General features: G+C 49.5%; 3 protein-coding genes across 7 annotated transcripts in view; all 3 read left to right on the forward strand.

Moving 5' to 3' along the window:
* Positions 1-670: 670 nt before the first annotated feature.
* LOC311160360 (glutathione S-transferase theta-1) lies at positions 671-10,644 on the forward strand. 2 transcript variants are annotated; one of them, XR_014616577.1, is made up of 7 exons: positions 671-900; positions 989-1,045; positions 4,012-4,099; positions 5,193-5,343; positions 8,235-8,411; positions 9,413-9,768; positions 9,859-10,644. XR_014616577.1 is itself a non-coding variant. In XM_084217083.1 (6 exons), exons 1-6 carry the CDS (start codon positions 789-791, stop codon positions 9,611-9,613), a joined length of 786 nt encoding a protein of 261 aa, XP_084073209.1. In that variant the 5' UTR covers positions 672-788; the 3' UTR covers positions 9,614-9,830. The 2 variants fall into 2 exon arrangements, 1 of the variants encoding a protein (XP_084073209.1); XM_084217083.1 differs by lacking the exon at positions 9,859-10,644 and having other exon boundaries at positions 672-900; positions 9,413-9,830.
* A 1,658-nt stretch (positions 10,645-12,302) lies between these two features.
* Positions 12,303-14,783, forward strand: DDT (D-dopachrome tautomerase). Its single transcript, XM_084217359.1, has 3 exons — positions 12,303-12,465; positions 12,565-12,740; positions 13,534-14,783. Exons 1-3 carry the CDS (start codon positions 12,358-12,360, stop codon positions 13,604-13,606), a joined length of 357 nt encoding a protein of 118 aa, XP_084073485.1. The 5' UTR covers positions 12,303-12,357; the 3' UTR covers positions 13,607-14,783.
* A 3,221-nt stretch (positions 14,784-18,004) lies between these two features.
* Positions 18,005-18,488, forward strand: part of CABIN1 (calcineurin binding protein 1) — a 112,013-nt gene continuing 111,529 nt past the window's right edge. For 3 of the 4 annotated variants that reach the window (XM_084217100.1, XM_084217103.1, XM_084217102.1), the window contains exon 1: positions 18,005-18,150. The gene's annotated coding sequence lies outside the window, so the exon portion shown is untranslated. The remainder of the gene's footprint in view (positions 18,151-18,488) is intronic. The other variant, XM_084217101.1, reaches the window with a different exon arrangement.

An 18,488-nucleotide genomic window follows, 5' to 3' on the forward strand; every position in this document is an offset into this window, starting at 1 on the left:
TACCAGGGACAGGAAAGTCACTTTGAGCGAGTATGCAGATGTAATGTCCACAGAGAAGTCCTCCACACTTCACTGCCCTTCAGATGTCACCTTGCAGCAGAGACTATGTGACCAAAGAATTATGTTCTGGACAGAAAGCCCTACTGAGATCTGGCGGTGTGTGATCTTAGAGGACACTGTGCCAAGGCCCTGTCTGCAGCGTGGCACAACCCTGCAGAACTGTGTTACAAAATTCAGCATTTACCTTGTGAAAGTCGTAGTGGGATGCTGTGGGTGAGGAGCTCCTGAGACCCTGCGGTTCCAGCCGAAGCTGTGAAGGGGAGTGACAGCCCCCTCTCTCTTACTGCTTAGTACCAACCTTTGGGGCTGGTAATTGACCGCTACCGTGTCACTATTTCCCTTGCCGAAGGAAAATGAATGAAAGCGCTGCCAGTCGCAGCGCCTGGCGCTGTGGGAAGGGGAACGCCGTATCCCCTGTCCCAGCTCCGGCCGTGCCTCCCTGCCTCGGCTGAGGCGGGCTCTCCCGGGGTCCTCCGGTACTGTGAAGCGCTCGCCCCGGAGGAGAGCGGCGTCCCGCGATCCCCCCGGCACAGAGCCCGCTCCCTCTGCCCCCGCCCGGCGGCGCGGCCCGGGGGAGGGAAGGAGGGAGGGACGGAGGGACGGACGGAGGGACGGACGGAGGGCACCTCCCGCCCGGCGCGGCTCGGCCCCCGCCGGCCCATGCGGGGCGGCTCCGGGCGGCCGGCGGCAGAGCCGCGGCAGCTCCCCGCAGGGCGGGCCGGGTCGGGATGGGGCTGGAGCTGTACCTGGACCTGCTCTCGCAGCCCTGCCGCTCCATCTACATCTTCGCCAGGAGCAACAACATCCCCTTCGAGTTCAAGCACGTGGAGCTGTTCAAAGGTGGGACGGGCGCGGCCCCGAGGCGGCGGGGCCGGGGCGGGCGCGGCCCGGCGGGCCCGGGCTCAGCCCCTCTCTTGGCTCTTGGCAGACTCGGTGCTGGGGAAGAAGCCGGCGGCGGGGAGCGGCGCGGAGCAGCCCCGCGCAGGTGAGGCCAGGGCGGGGACGGGAGGGTCCCCGCAGGCCGGGCGGGTCCCCGGGCGGGGAGGGAGCGGACGAGCCCGGCGCTGCGCCGCGATCCCGGGCGGGGGCCGCGCTGAGCCCGCCGCCGCTGCGGCCCCGAGCCCGGCGGGGCTTTGCCCTCACGGACCCCGCGGGGCTTTGCCCTCACGGACCCCGCGGGAACCCCTTGGCCTCCCGGCACTGGAGCTGCAGCGCGTCCCTCAGCCCGGTGCGGGGTAAGGACGGGCTCCCCGGGGCACCCGGGTGATGCTGAACCCCTGCGCTGCCCGGGGCACGCCGTGGTTTGACCGTGCGGCTCCAATTCCCAGAGCAGTCTCGTCGCTCTCTGCTGCATCTATTTTTGTGGCTCTCCGAGGAATGTTCCTCTAGCCTTTTCTAGCAAATTAGTCACACTGACAGCCGAGGAGTGCTCTGGGGGTGCTGTACTTCGCAGCAACACTGTTCAGGCTCCTCCAGCTGTAGGACTGTTGCCCAGTTAAATGCTGAGTTTTCCTGTAAATTGTTACTTTTGTGCATAAAACAAAGCATGTTCCTTCAAAACCCTTGGTTGAGGATTGGATGATTAGGCAGGTATGTGATTGGCAAATAGAGTGGGATTTGTCCCCTTCTCTTTCCATAAAATCTTCCCTACTGCTCTTTTGACCCACCAATAAATCTCCTTCTCTGCACTATGGCTTAGGCTTAGATTTCCTCATGTGGGCAGCCTGCCCTGCTTTTGGCCTGTGGGCACTCTGCTTGTTAAAGTTACACCTCGAAGCCCAGCGATACTGTGTGGGTATCTGTATCTATACACCTGTATCTCCACCCATCCTTGGGAGTCATCAAGAACTGATTACTCCAGATACAACTGATTTTAAACAGAACTGCAAGTCAAGCCAACATCACAGGAATGATAAAGATGAACCACCCAATGCCACTAAACAAAAAGGCTGGCTCTGCTGGCTGGAAGAGAGGCACAAGCTTAAATTCTACAAAGCTGCAAATACAAATATTGGTCTCTATTTTCATACAATAAGCAGTGGGTCCAAATGATGCAGCCTGGAGTTAGTGTTCACACCAATGCATTTACCAGTTCACAGCTCAGTCAGAGTCTTAGCACAGGTCTTTTATGTCTATCTACAAACCAAAGGAACTGATTCCATCCCCAGGCTGTGTCACAAACACTGACCTGCTGTCCAACCTGCTGTAATGACGTGGTACATGGTTTGTCAGGGAGCAAATATGCTCAGTATTCCTGCTAGAATTGCTGTATGATGAAAGCTCTCTGAAATCTGATTCAGGCTGCCCTCACCCACTGCTTACTTCTCATGTCCTTGTTTCTTAGTTCCCTGCTGCCCTGGATAATAAACACAGACAGCAGGACAGCCAAACAGCTGGGTCTGACCAGGGACTGCTCGTTAGCTGTAAGCATTACTGACTGCAGCTTTCTACTGCCTTTTTCCAAAGGCCAGGTGAACACTAGAGATCTCACCAGAGCTGGGTGTGTGGGGACCACTGGCCTTTGGGGCCATTCTAAAAGCACAAAACAAAGCACCTTCCCTGAGCAACTCCTTGCATGACAGTAGGTTTACAAACATTTGCCTCTTGCTGTTTCTGTGATACAAATCATGGGGGGTGAGACATCCTGTACTTTGCCCACTTTTGGACATTTTTTATTTTTATACTCAATTTTCTCAGTTATTAGGCTTAACTTGAGGTTTCTGTCAGGCTGTTATTTTTAAGAAGCCCTACCTAGGGTTTCCTACCTCTGTTGACAGTGTTGCCTGGCTCTGCTGGGCAGATGGGACCTCTTACCCAGCTAAGCTGGAAGCCATATTCACAGCAGGCAGCCAGAGACTTTTCCTAATGAAAGGGAAAATGTGGGTTTGAATCCCTTCAAACAGCAGAAGAGTGTAAACCTTAGTTTCTGATGAAGATGGAATTTAAAAAAAACCCCACTTCTCAAAGAAGAAATAAAGTAGAGGCTAGTCAGCTGGAAAGGAGAACAAGTGGCAATGTATGCTCTGCTTGATTTAACTCAGTATGTGAAATCAATATCAGGGAAAGCAGTAATGCAGCAAGCTGCCTTCTCCCAGCCCTTCCCAAAACAGCTGCAAATAGACTTGTTTGTCCAGAGGCTGGTTTTATTTCCTACTGCACATTTGTCCAGTAATGTAGACACTGCCACTGCTTCCTCGATGGGTACAAATAGTTCTTAGAGATGGAGGTCACTATAAGTTAATGATCCTTTTTCTTGTGTTTTTTTGAACAAAGGGAGTTTTGTACAAGACCTCCTGCTGGTCATGCTGATTTGATCAGGATTTGCACTTTAATTGTCATGTCTCCTCAGGAGAACTTCAAACAAGCAAAGCAAACAAATTCCTCACAGCTTTTCTTACTCAGGTGTTCCTGGGCTGTTGTGCAATTTCCTGGCATTTAACTGCAGACCAGCAAGTCTGGTGCCAGCAGTGGGAAACTGAAAGCCTGATTAGATAGTCAGCTGTTAATTCCTCCAAGGGACTCTGGAGTTCAAATTCTTATGGAATGGTGTCTTCCTCCTGTGTTTTCCTGTTAGAAGTGGGTTGATGTGCAGAGCCAGGAGTAACACAGAGTCAGGAGTAGTGCAGGGTTGAGGTGTTTGAGCTTCCCTGCCCCAGCCAACATCCACTCTGTCAGTAAGTTCTGCAAGTATCCTGGTACCTGAGCCAAGCAAGAGAACTGCTGTTAGAAAAATAAAAATATCAACTGCTCTGTGCCACGTGGCCAGCCTGCTGCCTCTGCAGACAGCTCTTACACTGACTCTGCCATGTCATTACCTTTTACTTGTGAGCTATGACCCTATTGGGAAAACCTCACACAGTTCACTGATCATCCAGCTGGCTGCAGGTATTTCATTTATCATGCACTGACAGATACACTTCTAACCTCAGGTTTGTCTGTTCATGCTCTTAGGGCCATCAAACAGTGAAGGTGCAGGCAAAGTCAGCCTCTTGAAGAAAGTACCAGCACTGAAGGACGGAGACTTCACCCTTGCAGAATGGTAAGAGCTCAGTCCTTAGACTTTCTTGGGTACCAGCAATCTGTGCTGCATTCAGAAGATGTCATTCCCATGGAATAATTAAGGATCACAGAATATATGAACATGCTGGTTATTTTTAATAGTATAACATCATTTGATCTCTTTCCATTTTCTGTTTGAATTATCTTTCAGAATGTAAACAATTCAGCTGACCTAGCTTCTTCATCTCACCCTAAATGCACTTACCTCAAAATGGGATTATAAACATTTCTGGGAGATGTTTAAAGCTTATAAAAATCCCTTTCACCCTGGGAAAAGAAATCCCTTTTACTCTTGGAAAGAATTCTGTTTATCTGAATTAGTCATAAAGGCTGAGAGAATATCTACACAGATAAAATTTAGGCTTTACATTAAAAGATTAATATGGAGATTGGTAATGATGTCATAATACTGAAACAATTGAACTATAGCAGTATCAGCATGGCAGGGGTGTCTGCATTTTCTTCCATTTTGTCAGCACATTTTCTGTGGCTTTTTTTTGGTAGCAATAGCCTAAGTATTGTTGCAGATGACTAAGATATTTTTCCATCTGACTTCTGCCAGTTAGTGAAAGTATAAACATCTGGACAAACACAAAAAGATTCTGTAGGGTTTCCTTGCTGAGACTTCACTGACTTCAGTGTGAGCTGCATGCTGGAGATAGACCTGATGAAAAGGCAGCAATAACCCATCAGAGAGTTTCATCTAGTGCACAGGCACAGAAACAGCACAGGTCTCAGAGAGGTGGGTCAGAACAGACAAGGAGCAAGTGGAGTTACCATCACTGACAGATGAGAAAGGAGGTTTATTGTTTGTTTACCCCCAGTACTGTCCAGCAGCACTATAAAAACAGTGCTGTCATTTTCCAGCAGGGTAAAGTTTTCATGGAAACTGAGGTGATTAAGGACTACTGATGTCAACATGAATTAGATGGTCCCTAGACTCCACTGAAAATCTGATCTGAATGTTTCTTAGTAGAAGCAACAAGCTGAGAAGGAGCAGGAGAGGGAGCTTAGGCAAGAGCATGGTGCAGGGTAACTGCCTGACCCTTTCTTGTCTCCTGCTGGCTGAGCAGCACTGCCATCCTGCTGTACCTGAGCCGCAAGTACAACACTCCTGACCACTGGTACCCCTCAGACATCCAGCAGAGGGCCCGTGTGGATGAGTACCTGTCCTGGCACCACGCCAACATCCGGGCCAGCGCTCCTAAAACCATGTGGATCAAGGTAAGGAGACTGGATGCAGAAACGTGAGTGAAGTGATGTTGGCCTGTGAGAGTACTGAGCATCTTAACAGCCCTAATTCAGAGACTGTTGTGATGAAACAACAAACCTGGGCCATTCCTAGCTGGAAGGTGTAAGAATCCCTGCCTGGGCTGCTTGGGTCCAATTCAGCCAGCTATAGACCCCAGGCCACAGGATCTTATCTGGACAAAAGCAAAGAAGCGCTCTTCTCCACGTGGGGAACACAAGCCCTGTGAGGAACGTTTGTAGGAGCTGGGGCTGTTTAGCCTGGAGAAGAGGAGGCTCAGAGGTGCCCTTATTGCTCTCTACAACTCCCTGAAGGGAGGTTGCAGACAGGTGGGGCTGGTCTCTTCCACTGGGCAGCGCTGACAGAACCAGACACGGTGTCCAGCTACGTCGTGTAGGCTGGATATGAGGTAGAAATTTTTCACTGAAAGAATAATAAAGTACTGTAATGCTCTTCCTAGGGAGATGGTAGAATCACCATCTCTGAATGTGTTTTAAAAAAGACTGGGCATGGCACTTGGTGCTATTAGTTGAGGTGTTAGGGCACAGGTTGGACTCAATGGTCTTAGAGGTCTTTTCCCACCTCCTTATTCTGTGATTCTGTAAATTTATTTCCTTGATAGGAGACACCAGATCATCCAGGTGACCCCCCAGATGGAAAAAAGGGGGTGGCCTTCTCCTGGGGGGATTTTGAGCAGAGGGGAAGGGGGGCAGAGGAAGGGGGCAACAGCCAGTGGGATACAAGCGAGGAGGGGCGAGGGGAGGGGTACACCACCAGGAAGAGAGCACCAACACTGACAGGGGGGGACAAGGGGAGCACCATGTGCTGATGGGATACAAATGATGTGAACAGTGCAAATTACTAAACACCCTGTGCAAATAACTAAATAACTATTTAGTGCAATACAACAGAAAGGAGCTGTTGGAGAGGGAGCTGTTCCAAACTGATCAATATCAGGATCTGGCAAAAGCAGATTTGGCCATTTTTGTTTTTCCCTGTAAGAAGGTCTGGTACAGAAGGTCTCAACAGACTTCCATTGCCTGGATTTGTGAGTGAATATGTAACAGAGTTAGTATTGCTTCCAAGGGCCTCCCCCTCCCTGCACAGCTGGGCAGTGTGCACACAGGCAGGGTTTGGCTTTGGTGAACATGTGTTTTGTTGCTGGAAGCAGAAAGACTTGCATTCTTCATAAAGTTCCTGCAGCCTCCTGAGGGTGGAAGTCCAGAAGGAGTCTTCTGCTTCCAGCACACTTATGTACTTCTCTGAAATAGGGTCAGGGACACAGAGCAGAGAGGCACTGAGAGGCAGATCTTCTTTACTCAGTGTAGTCAGGCCAATTTACGTTTAGGCAAAATTACCTGATTCATCCTGAGCCAGGCAATCATTTATAATCAGATGATTTTGCTGGACACCTATTTCCATTAACTCACCAGACAGTTAATGCAACTATCCCTAGAGGGACCTAGGTGCAAGTACAGTTCTGCAAGGACAGCTGGTATGGAATTTCAGATGAAACCAGGATTGCTAGTAAACAGGTAACTTCACTACTCCCTTGTAAATTTGCCCTTGTTTGTGCCTAACAAAGCATATCGGGACTCATTTATCTTCTTGAATTTATTGGTATTTGATTTTTTGGCTAGAGAGAAGGAATTCAAATATGAAGCAGATTCATACAAGAAGCAGTTTCTTCCAGCCTCTGCAGCTGTCACTGCAGTGCTCCAAGGGAAAGAAATGCAACTAATTGCTGCTGATGGTGATTAGATAGCCCAGATGCAGAAAAGGTCCTCAGAATAACTGTAAATATAGAAACATAAAAAGCCACCTTGTAAGATAAGCTAGAAATGGGAGAAGATAGACAGTTCTGAGATAAGGAAAAGGAAGAAGATGCTGTTTCAAGCAATTTTACCCAAAAATTCCAACATGCATTATTGGAATCACTTAGGAAGAGAACTGGTCACGAATTTTCTGATGAAATGGATTCCACATGTACTTGGCCAAAATCCTGGCTTGGATTAAGCAATCCCAACTTGAACTGTTGAATATACTAGCAGTAAGTAGAAATTCAGTTCTCTTGCACTGATTGAAATTCGTGTTTATAATTTTGATTCTCTAAACAAACTGTACTTCTTTAGCTGTGGAAGGTGAAGGCAGCACAGCTGTGAAACACTGGTGGCTCCAGTGATGCATACACCTCTGTGACTGGTGAAAAATATTGTGGAAAGGCAACCACCCCCTGTGCCAGCAGGTCTGTGCAGACACAAGAACTGCACTTCTGTGATTGCTCCAGAGAAATTTCTAGTGGTTTAAAGAGAGATGCTTTAAGCCACTGAAAGGTTTGTGCAAAAGTGGTGTTGACCACTTCCAGCCTTGCTGGCTGCTGCCACAGAGGAAGTCATTTCTGTCTCTCCAGCCAGTGTTGATGAATTCTAGTCCTTCCAATGCTCCTGCCACAGGCACCACCATTCCCTCCTCTCCAGCAGCACCCTTTTCCACAGCAGGGTGGGTGGCAGGGGTGGCTGCTGGTGACACAGATCATGTAGCAGGGGTGACAGTGGCAGAGATTTGTCTTCCCTGGAGCTGTTGCCCATTTTTCTTTTGTAGCCCAGCAGGGTGGAGTGAGAGGAGACAGGCACAAAATGAGGTGAGGATCCTTGATTTTGTTCCTCACATTGCTGCTGATTAGCTGAGGTCACTGCTGTGGCAGGTCACACTTAGGACTGCTGGTGTGGAGCTGCCACAGCCCATGAAGCTCTGCCATCCCCTTCTGTGGCTTTATTGCAGGGCACTGATGGTGGTGGGGTGTAACTTCAATTGCTGCTAGCAGAGGAGATGGTCATGTGTGCTGTTATGTCCCTTCTCTCCTCAGGTGTTGATTCCCCTCTTCACAGGGCAGCCTCTGCCCTCGGAGAAGCTCCAGGAGGTTATGGAGGGGCTGTCCACGGCCCTGAAGCAATTTGAGGAGAGGTTTCTGCAGGACAAGGCTTTTATCATTGGGAGTGAGATTTCCCTGGCAGATCTCGTGGCCATTGTGGAACTGATGCAAGTGAGTGCCTGGAGCATGGTGAGGGAGCTCAGTACAAGGAAAACAGATGCTGCTGAGCAGGGAAGGGGCAGCATGTGGGAACTCTTTGCTAGCAGGAGAAGTGAGTGCATATTTTGGCAGAACTGGCCTAAGACAATGGGGAGAATGTGGGAGTGGGTTCAGAACAGCAATGGAAATCAAAAAAAAAAAAAAAAGCAGCTGGCTGCAACAAATCTCTTTTGTTTCTCATCTGTAGCAATAACATTTTCTTCATTTTTTATCAGGATTTTGTTTTTAACCTCCAGAGAAGGAGGTAATATATGTAAATGAGAAGCAATAGCAGACAGGTCTGATGAAATGAGACAACCATATAGGAATATTTCTATCATTCAAGAATATAATACTTACCCATGCCATGTCTGGAAGATGAAATAATTAATCTCAGAAGCAATCAAATTAAGTTTGTTACAAACTGATTTTCCCTGCCAGGCCACCAGGGCCTGGATCTTGCAGCCCAGCAGTGATTTCTTTCTCCCAGTTCAGTGTCCAAGGGGCTGAAAAACAGCAGTTGTGCTTCTCTACACTGTGTTCCAGAGAGTGGCACAGGCAGCAAGCAGAAAGGGGGTAGATTATGTTACACTGGTTCAGTTAAACACATTTTGGGCTGGGTGCTGCTGTATAATCCAGCACTCTGTGCTTCAGACTGGGCAGTGGTCCCTGGAACTGCCAGCCAACATCTTCAGTGTTGTGGCTGAAAATCACTCACAGAATGTGCTCACCTATGCTGCCCTAAACAGCTATTGCAGCAGCCAGGAACTGAGTTGTAAATGCCCTTTAAATACAGCTTAGCTTTTGTGTCCCCCAGACAGGTACACTGAGCAGAGACTTCCCTCCTTCCTACTGCTCCTCCATGAGCTCTTCCTTTTTTTCCCCTTTACCTGCAAGGATCCTTTTAGTGCCTGCTGTCTCAGTTCAGAAGTGACTGCCCCAAGCCTCACTGTTGCTCTCTCCCCTTTCTGCAGCCTGTTGGAGTTGGTTGTGACATCTTTGAAGACAGACCCAGGCTGAGGGAGTGGCGCAGGCGGGTGGAGGACGCTGTGGGGAAAGAGCTTTTTTTCCAAGCCCATGAGATGATCCTCAATATCAAAGAACTGAGCAATATTCAAATTGATCCACAGCTGAAAGAGCAACTGGCACCTGTGTTGATGAAGATGTTGAAATGAATTTACCTGTCTTAGCATTTTTCCTGCCTTTTTTTTTTTCCTTTTTAACTTCTTCTCTGACATCCAGTTCTCCATGTAACTGGAAAGAGCACTGTAATTCTAACACAGAAATTGCAGAGTGGGCCAGGTCTTTCTTGTATCTATGGTGGTGGAAGGTGGGTAATGTTTAAGACCTAAACCATTAAATTTATACAGAAGGCTGAGGCCCTACAGGTCACTTAATGTGCCTCTGGATTTTATTTCAGTGTCAGTCTTCTCAGAGATGGTGAAGACAAGAGTGGTATTTCCTGACAGAATTCAAGCCAGCCTACAAACTGGGAATGTTAAAGAAGTGAATAGGATGAGGATCATTGTTTCCAATTTTAACATTTGTACTGCAAAGTGTGCCTGATCCTCATCTTCCCAGCATGTGTCTGCACAGACAAGTAGAGCACAAAACTACTTCACTAAAAGGAAAAAAAAAAATTTAAAATTTAAAGGTTTCTTATTGTTGAGGCATCTTGCTTGGCTGTCCATGTACATTCCACTCTTCTTTTTCCCTTGAAGTTCCTTTGAGAAGTGTCTTTTATTTCTACAATGGTGAATCTTCATAATTCTTCAGTTCAGCTGCTGCTTTGGATTTCTGAAAGCCAGGCTTCTGTTGGTGCTCTGCCTACCAGTACATGTGTGGCAGCAGCTGTTCTTGGAGATTCCTGCTGCTGGTGACCACAGCCTTGCAATAACTGCCTGCCTAAAAACCCATGTTGATATGATATAGGGAGCACCCTGAAAGAATGCATTCACAGTGTTTTCATGAAAGAGAATAGAACAGTAAATAAAACACAAACTGGTTTTTTTCCTATGGTAATACTGCAATAGCACATTTCTCCTAGGAAATGCAGAGAGGGAATAAATGCAAACAGGCTCTTCTGAGACTGTTTTGGATGGAAGTTCACCAAGTAAGTCACCCAGTGCAGCTGAAGTAATAAGAGAGATTTTGTGGCATTGAGCAACACATGTATCACAATAAAAGGGCAAAGAGCTGTTTTGGAGCTTTTGGGCTCTTTTTCTTGGCTGTTTGTTTCCCAGCTCAGTTATAGCTTAAACACAAAATCCTTTTGTATTGCAGCACAATTAATGAGATAAAACTGAGCAAATCCAATCATTTCCAGTTTCTTCACTTGCAAATAACAAATTGTAAAGGATGCAGAAATTGGTGGAATATATATCTGTATATTTCCATTCATAATTAGTTGTTGCCCTTACCCTAAAATCCTTACCAAAAATTCTTCCTGTAAAGACTAGAACAAAATGAGTAATGAAATTCAGGAATTGCTTCTTTCACTAATCAAGTAACTGTTTGGATTTTTTTCCCTCTAGTACTACCATGTCCTGGCTAGTGACATTTTTTGCTGGCAAGATCTAAAAAACCTGTTGTTTTCTCATGGTGTTTTCCACCAAGGTTTCAGTTCTAGATACTACTCTGTCCTAGAAATCTTTGCCCAACCTTCTTCCTGGCTGTTTTTTTGCACATAACTCTTTGTGCCAGTATTGTCTTCACTAGCAGCAGTGAAGGCCAAGCAATTCCCTAAGCAAAAAAAAAGTAGCAATTTCATCAGTTTTCATTAGCTTTGTGTAGAATTTTAGAAAACCAAGATGTCACATTACACAAGGCAAATTTTTCCAGCAGTTTTGTGCTTAAATAATGACCTTTTAGTATAGCTGGTTCATAATGAGCTCATGGAACCTCACTGGACAGTAGCTCAGCTTCTGAGAAGCCTCTGATCTGTAGTTTAGACACCTGTGATCTGTAGATTAGGCTGTCCCTGGGAGCCAGCGTGCCGAGGTCACTTACCAGCTTGAGAGTTCAAAGTCCTGATTGCTCAAAGTCCTTGTAATTAATACACATTAGATAAAGCAGTAAACCTCTCTGCTTGCTTTTTAATTTCTTGTCTTGTTGGTTGTTAAGAGAAATTACCAAGCTTCCATTCTCAGCCCTCCCTGCACAGAGCTGTGTGTTGTAGTGACCTGAAATGTTTTTCCACTCTCAGTAAGGGCTATCACAAAACTCATTCTACCCACCCGTTAGTGAGATCTGATGGTTTTGGTTATGGTAAAGTGAGGCAACCCCGATGCTCAGGGAGAAAGGAGGCATCTGACTCCATCCTATCAGAAGGCTAATTTATTATGCTATATTATTCTATTCTGTATTACACTGTATTACATTACATCTAAACTGGATCTGCCAAGCACCGCTGCACAGAATCCCGTGACTGTCAGCCGACAGTCCCGACACACACACACACACACCTGTCCCTGATAGGCCAAGGAAACAAAACATCATCGCTTTGGGTAAACATTCTCTATATTGCATTCTACTTTTGCACAAACACAGGAGCAGGAAATGAGATAAGAATTGTTTTTCCTTTCTCAGAGACTGTGAATCCCAGAAACATTCTTGGGAAGTCGCGCCTTGCTTTTCTCTGTGAGGAGAAATGTGGCTACATTTGGTCTCACAGCCTCCAAGGCACACCCGAGCGATGCCCACGGAGGGTCCCAAAGGCGCGGCAGCCAGCTGGCGCCGCTGGGCTGAAGCGCAGTGACCCGTGCGGGGCAGCAGCGCCGGACGCGCTCCGCTGCTGCGGGCGGTGCCGGGGCTGAGCCCGCCCCGCCGCGGCTCCGGGGGCGGGACAGGGCCGGGTCGGGTCGGGCCGCGGACAGAGGCGGTGCAGGCCGCGGGCAGCAGCAGCAGCAGCAGCAGCGCCATGCCGTTCGTGGAGCTGGACACCAGCCTGCCGGCCGAGCGGCTGCCGCCGGGGCTGGCGCAGACCCTGTGCGCCGCCACCGCCGAGATCCTGGGCAAACCGGCGGAGGTGAGCGGGGCCGGGCGGCGGGGCAGGGACCGGGGGCGGCGGGAGGGCTGACGGTGGCTAACCCTGGCTAACTATGGCTAACCGTGGCTGTCCCGGCAGCGGGTGAACGTGACGGTGCGGAGCGGGCTGGCCATGGTGCTGTCGGGTTCGGCCGAGCCCTGCGCCCAGCTGGCGGTCTCGTCCATCGGCGTGGTGGGCACGGCGGAGCAGAACAAGGCGCACAGCGCCCGCTTCTTCGACGTGCTGACGGCGCAGCTGGGCCTCGGCCCCGATCGGTGAGTGCGGCCCGGCGGGGGCTCAGCCCGGGACACCGTGCCCAGCCCCCAGAGCGTCCTCCCGCCGGGCCTGGGTGGTCCACGGACATGGAACACGACAAACAAGTGCCATGGGGATGTTCAGAGCAGTGGAGATAGTGGCAGTTCCCGTGTCCTCCAGGAGAGTGAAATGATCTGTAAAAATACAGATCCAAGACAAGATTGCTAACAAACACTAAGTGCTCGTGGATGCTGAATCCCAGACGTGGTTTGGAGCCAGATAAAACCATAGACTGGTATGCACTTGTTGAACAGCCTGGGCACTACTGTTCGCTGAAGATCAGTAGTTACAGTTGGTGAAGCTGGTGCAAAACCCCACTGGAATTGGTAGAGCTTCACCCTGCCAGGGTGTCACCTGCCAAATGCTGGAACAAGGCTGTTCCTGAAGGTCAGCCATGTCCATCTCTGCTTGTCTTACCCCTCTCCCCAAAGGAGAGTGATAACAGTACTTCCCTGCCTCTTGGGTGCTGTCAGGATAAATGCCTGGCAAGATTATGCACTGTGACTCCTTCTAAAATGGACAAGTATCACATTTAAAGTGCTGAAATACAGACTGCTTTTGTTTGTGGAGGTGAAGTCTGTTTGTACCCTGACCCATACACAGGTTATGTTTCCTTCTGTTAAATGAACACCCTGAAGTGTAAGACAGTGAGACCCTAGTGCACATTTTCTACTGTGTTACAAACTGGGCAGCAATAATGTTTAATTGTAAAATAATGTTTCCTGTCCACATTTTTGCTCTTTTACCCAAAAGGATTGTCATCCGCTTTTACCCTCTGGAGCCCTGGCAGATTGGCAAGAACAGGACAGTCATGACATTCCTGTGATCCTTGGAGCAGCTCCTGGAACAAAGCCACGATGAAGGCAACCCAGAGATGATCAGCTCTGTCTGCTTGTTTCCTCTTGTGATCCAGTCTGTGTAGCTCGAGTCACTTTTGTCTTTGCATCCTGTACACACAAAGCTCAAGAGTGAGGCAATCAACTGATTTTACTGAAATCAAAGTCTTTGTCTCAAGCTCAGGCCCAGACAAAGCTGCTTGTAGCAGTAAAAAGTTTCATTCTAGGGCATATGGCTTTACCGAGGACCAGAGAGGTTCTGAGGTTTATCTAGTTTTTCTCATAATTTGCAAGGCAGAAAAAAAATCATTTTTTGTTTCTCTGTGGCAGCAGTAGGGCCTCAGGCCAGTGAAGATGACCTGGAAGTCAAATTATTCTTTTTTTCAGGCTCCTCTGAAAGCCCTTTCTGGAAAGAGAGGTGATTATTAGGAGAGAAGTTTAGGCATTGAAGGCTCATGTCAGATCTTGTGCTCTGTGCTCTGCCCTTGCCACCTCCTGTGGCTGCTCCTACAAAGTGTTACTTGTTCACAAGGTTTCCAGGGCTCAATGTCTGTCTGCTGATGGCAGTGGCTGGAGGAGAGAGTCACTTCTGAAGACCTGCACTGTGCCACCAGAAAATATTTTGAAGTTTCTGCTACTGCCAGCTTTAATTCCTGTTATTCACTGTTTGTCCAGAGTCCTTTTCCTTGCTGTTGTGGAGAGTTTTGGGATGATACAACATCTCACTGTGATCTGTGGCTGATGTTTCTGGCTCAGTGTGCCTGCAGAGAAGCGTTTTGGGTTTTTAGGACCCACATACTCCCTCACTTTATAAGTAGAATACCCAGGGCATTTCATTATAACAAAAGCAGGGTACTTTTTGTGTACAATGTTGCCTCTGCCTTCTGCTGCTAATAAAATTATTTATCAGTTCCCTTTCACTTTGTGACTTGGTCAGGGGGAGGTCAGGGAGCTCAGGGCACATCCCTGGGACATGAGAACACAAGGCTGAAGGGGCTTCTGTGCTCTTTCATCACTCTAAATGGGGTTTTATTGTTTATGGCTTGAGATATCATTACCATTGAAAAGTTGTTTGTTCCCTGTACACCATAAATAACTTCTATGTTTGACAAATCTCACAGGAATACAATACCAAACACAAATTTGTGTATCAGGCTGGGGGGGCTACACCTTATGTGGTTAATAAACTGTCACAAAGCTTCTTTGGATAAGTGTCAGTTTGCTGGCTCACAGCACTGGGGGTTTGTAGGTGTTAGTGCTTGGAGAGTGACATTGTGGCTGCCCAGGTCTCTCCACTTTCTCAGGAGGTCTTTTCAATCTAAAGCTGGTGAAACTCAGGCAGCAAACAGGTAGGTGACCTGAGTCTGAGAACACTGGCTCAGCAGTGTTGCAGAGAAGGGGGTGACAGCCCTGGCTTTGCACCAGCTTGAGGTGAATATTCCAAAATGCAGAAAATATTCTCACTTTAATTCTGATCTGCAGACAGTTCATTTCCTGGAGGTCCTTCTGCCTCCTGAAGTAACAACCACAGACCCTTGCCAAAGCCTTTGTTTCCTTCAGAGAAGCCTTGCTCAGCCCTGGGCCCCATCTCTCTTGGTTTTGGGCCATGTTGGCCACCCTGGGGACTTCTGCAGGCTCTGTGCTTTCCTCACCCTTGGCTGCTTCCAGTGTGGGCTTGTGCCTGGGAACAGCTTCCCCAGGATTGCAGAGTTGAGCAAGAGGATGTAAGAAAGTTCATGTTGATCTGAAGAAATGGCCTATTTTTTACTTCACTGAGCTAATGCTGGAGTAGGTTTGACAGTATTTTGGGACTTGAGAAGGATAACTCCCCTGCAAAGGGCAGGCCCCTGGAACCCCCCTGGGCATGAGCACATCAACCAGAAAAGCAGGAAACGTTTTTCACTCCTCAGGTTGGAGAAAATCAGACACACCACCCTTATCTATGGCTCAGCAATGTCATCATAAAATCCCTTTCCCTTGCATGCAGATGGTCCCTGTTCCATGGGCTGGAGCCTGCCTGACATCTGGAGTTAGTAGCTCCCAGCTATGGTTGACCTTTTACTGCTGTAACTTCCCAGGCTCAACCTCCTAAGGTTAACAAATATTTCTGCTCCCCAAAGTGGCCTCTGTTGTTTGACAATGCTGTATAGGCATATGTTCAAACTGAAAGGCAATGCCCTGATTTTGAACACTGAGTAACCATTTCCTAGCCCCAAACCTTTGGACTTTGGATAATCTTTCTGTGTATTTACACTAGAGAGGAGCAGTGAGGCCCTGAGGATGATGCAGGGCACCACTGGCAGGAAAGTACTGCAGGGTTGTGAGAGCTTTGTGAGTTACTCTGCAAACACAGCAGCGGGATGCTGCTGCTCACAGCAGCCTTGTGCTTGGTGTGTCATGGTGGAAAGAAGGGCATTAACACAGCTGCTACATTTGAGGAGGAGAGGGCTGTTCCTCTGAGTGCTGAATGCTGATTCAGTGCAGTGCTTGAGCACAAGCTTACCTTCATCAGTGTGTGTGATGAGTTGTAGCAACAGGAGTATTTAAAGGTGAGGTTCTGTCCCACAGCTGGGGCTTTGCCAGCCTGTCTGGGCTGTGCTGAGGTCTCTGTGGGGCTGAGGATGGCACATCTGCTCCTTGACACTGCTGTCTGACCACCTTACACCTTAGAGATAAAGTCATTTCCACACAGAGCTGTCTCAGTGCTGCTGGGCTCCACTTCCCCCAGATCCCAGGGGGAATCCCAGTGTGTTCCCATCTCCAGCTGGCTCCATGGCAAGCTTGAGGGACACTCAGTGGCCTTGGGCTGATTTCCAGCCCTCTGGGCAGAGGATCCACACACATTCAGGGTTTTGTCCACACAAGCTGCATCTGAAGCTCCTGGAGCAGAATAACATCTGACCTTCCTGTCACCTGTTGAGTAGGAGCAGCCTTTAGACCTCTTGATTTCTGAAGCTGGAATCCAAATTTTGCAGATGGGCTGCAAAAAGAGGGTGACAGGACTTTACTTTGTGAAGGAAAGCAGCTCTGCCCAGCATGGTTTGTGCAGGTGTTGGAGGGTTGAAAAGGCAAGGATCTGCTTTCTGCCCTTGCACCATTTTTCTGTGAGAAATCCCCAGACAGATTCAGTTTGGAAGATCAGCCCCACATTTTGGAGTTGGGCTGCTGAAAGACAGTTACAGTACCTTTCCTTGGCAAGGAATGCTCATGGTCCCAGCATCGATGGGTCAGGCAAGACTGTCCAGGGGCACAGGGAACACATTTCTGTCCTGCCAGCTTTTGAGTGGGATCAATCCTTGGACGTATTTGGAGGTGATATCCAAATTTCAGTGGTGGATCCCTGAAAGGGAATGGTGATGCTTTTCCATAGGAAAGAAAATAGCTGGCCCCAGTGTTTCAGGGGCAGATACCAGGCTGCCCAGGGGAGGTGGAGGCCAGCAGCACTTTGCTGTCCTGGTACTTTTGGTGTTGATGAAATGAGTTTTAAGCTGCACCAGGGGAGGTTTAGACTGAATTTCTCCACAGAAAAACTGATTCAGACATTAGACCGTGCTGCCTGTTAAAAACGGGGCCAGACTCCCGGCACTAAAAGTGATTTCAGTATTTATTATAAGGAAAAGAAAGGCCTAAAGCAAGGGGCCCGCAGGCGGAGCAGGAGCGTTCCCTCGAGGATGGAGCCGGGCCGGCGCTGGGGCTGCTCAGCAGCGATGGCTCCGATGTTCCAGGGGAGCGGCACGGACTCACTGGGTCAGAAGCCCCTTTTTATCTCTTCTTTGTCCCTTTGGTTTCTTTTTGGATCCTTCATTTGATGAAGGTTTAAGGCGCTGGATTGGCCCAGTACAGTTCTGTCCAGGCTGGCTCGTTTCGCTTGGGGGCGGTGCACTTCACTTCGGTGTAATACGGTACGTTAGCTACCGCATTTCTCCTAACTACCCTTTTAACCCCTTGTACACGCTTAACAATTATCAACTATTCTACAGCAGTTTCTAACCTATTTTTAACACTGCCCAGGGAGTTGGTGGAGTCACCATCTCTGGAAGTGTTTAAAGAAGGACTGGACGTGGTTTGGCCGGCACGGGGGGGTCGGTTCCAGGCCGGGACCCCGAGCCGGAGCTTTCCCAGCCGAGACCCCGAGCCCGGAGCTTTGCCAGCCGGGACCCCGGAGCTTTGCCAGCCGGGATCCCGAGCCCGGAGCTTTCCCAGCCGGGACCCCGAGCCCGGAGCTTTCCCAGCCGAGCCGAGCCCGGAGCTCCCTCAGGCACCGCCGAGCGCCCTCAGCCGCCGCTCCCGCCTTCCCGCCTCCCAGTGCGCGGCGCTCCCATTGGCTGGCTGCGGCAGGGCGGCTCGGCCAATGAGGCGCTGCGTTGTTGGCGCCGCGGCTCCGGAGGCGGTTGCGGGGAAACCGCCGGTGCGCGGCTCCCGGGGGAGCGGCGGGAGCCTGAGGGACCCGCGCCGGGAAACCGCGGGAGCGCCCCGGGAACCCCCCGGGAACCCCCCGGGAGCAGCGCCGGCATGCCGGGGGCGGCCCCGCGAGGTGAGTGTCCCGTCCGCCCGGCCCCGCGGAGGGGCAGCCGGCGTTTGGGCCCTGCCCCGTGAGGGTGGCGAGAGCCCGGCCTGGGCGGCCTCGCCCGCGCCCCTCCCTCCGCGGAGCCGCGCTCGGAGGCGAACGTGGGCTCCCGGCCCTGTGTGCCGCCCTCTGAGCATCGTGCCTGGCCTCCGTGCAGAAAGTGCTCGTGTTTCCGTCAGAACGGCTTGTGCTGAAGCGAGGCGGATCTTCGCAATGTTAAAAAAAGAAACCCAGAACAAAAATCAAGTGTTATTTAAACGTGTGTCTGAAATGTATGGATGCCCAGTGTAGCAGGAACAACAAAA

This window comes from Fringilla coelebs (genome assembly GCF_963513975.1).
Source record: "Fringilla coelebs genome assembly, chromosome: 17".
Classification (NCBI taxonomy): Eukaryota; Metazoa; Chordata; class Aves; order Passeriformes; family Fringillidae; genus Fringilla; species Fringilla coelebs.

Excerpts from the sequence above, each read along its gene's own strand:
- DDT (XM_084217359.1), top strand. The coding sequence starts at position 12,358 with ATGCCGTTCGTGGAGCTGGACACCAGCCTGCCGGCCGAGCGGCTGCCG. Across the intron at positions 12,466-12,564 it reads TCCTGGGCAAACCGGCGGAG|CGGGTGAACGTGACGGTGCG; the intron begins GTGAGCGGGGCC and ends CTGTCCCGGCAG. Across the intron at positions 12,741-13,533 it reads CTGGGCCTCGGCCCCGATCG|GATTGTCATCCGCTTTTACC; the intron begins GTGAGTGCGGCC and ends TTTACCCAAAAG.
- LOC311160360 (XM_084217083.1), top strand. The coding sequence starts at position 789 with ATGGGGCTGGAGCTGTACCTGGACCTGCTCTCGCAGCCCTGCCGCTCC. Across the intron at positions 901-988 it reads GCACGTGGAGCTGTTCAAAG|ACTCGGTGCTGGGGAAGAAG; the intron begins GTGGGACGGGCG and ends GGCTCTTGGCAG. Across the intron at positions 4,100-5,192 it reads GACTTCACCCTTGCAGAATG|CACTGCCATCCTGCTGTACC; the intron begins GTAAGAGCTCAG and ends CTGGCTGAGCAG.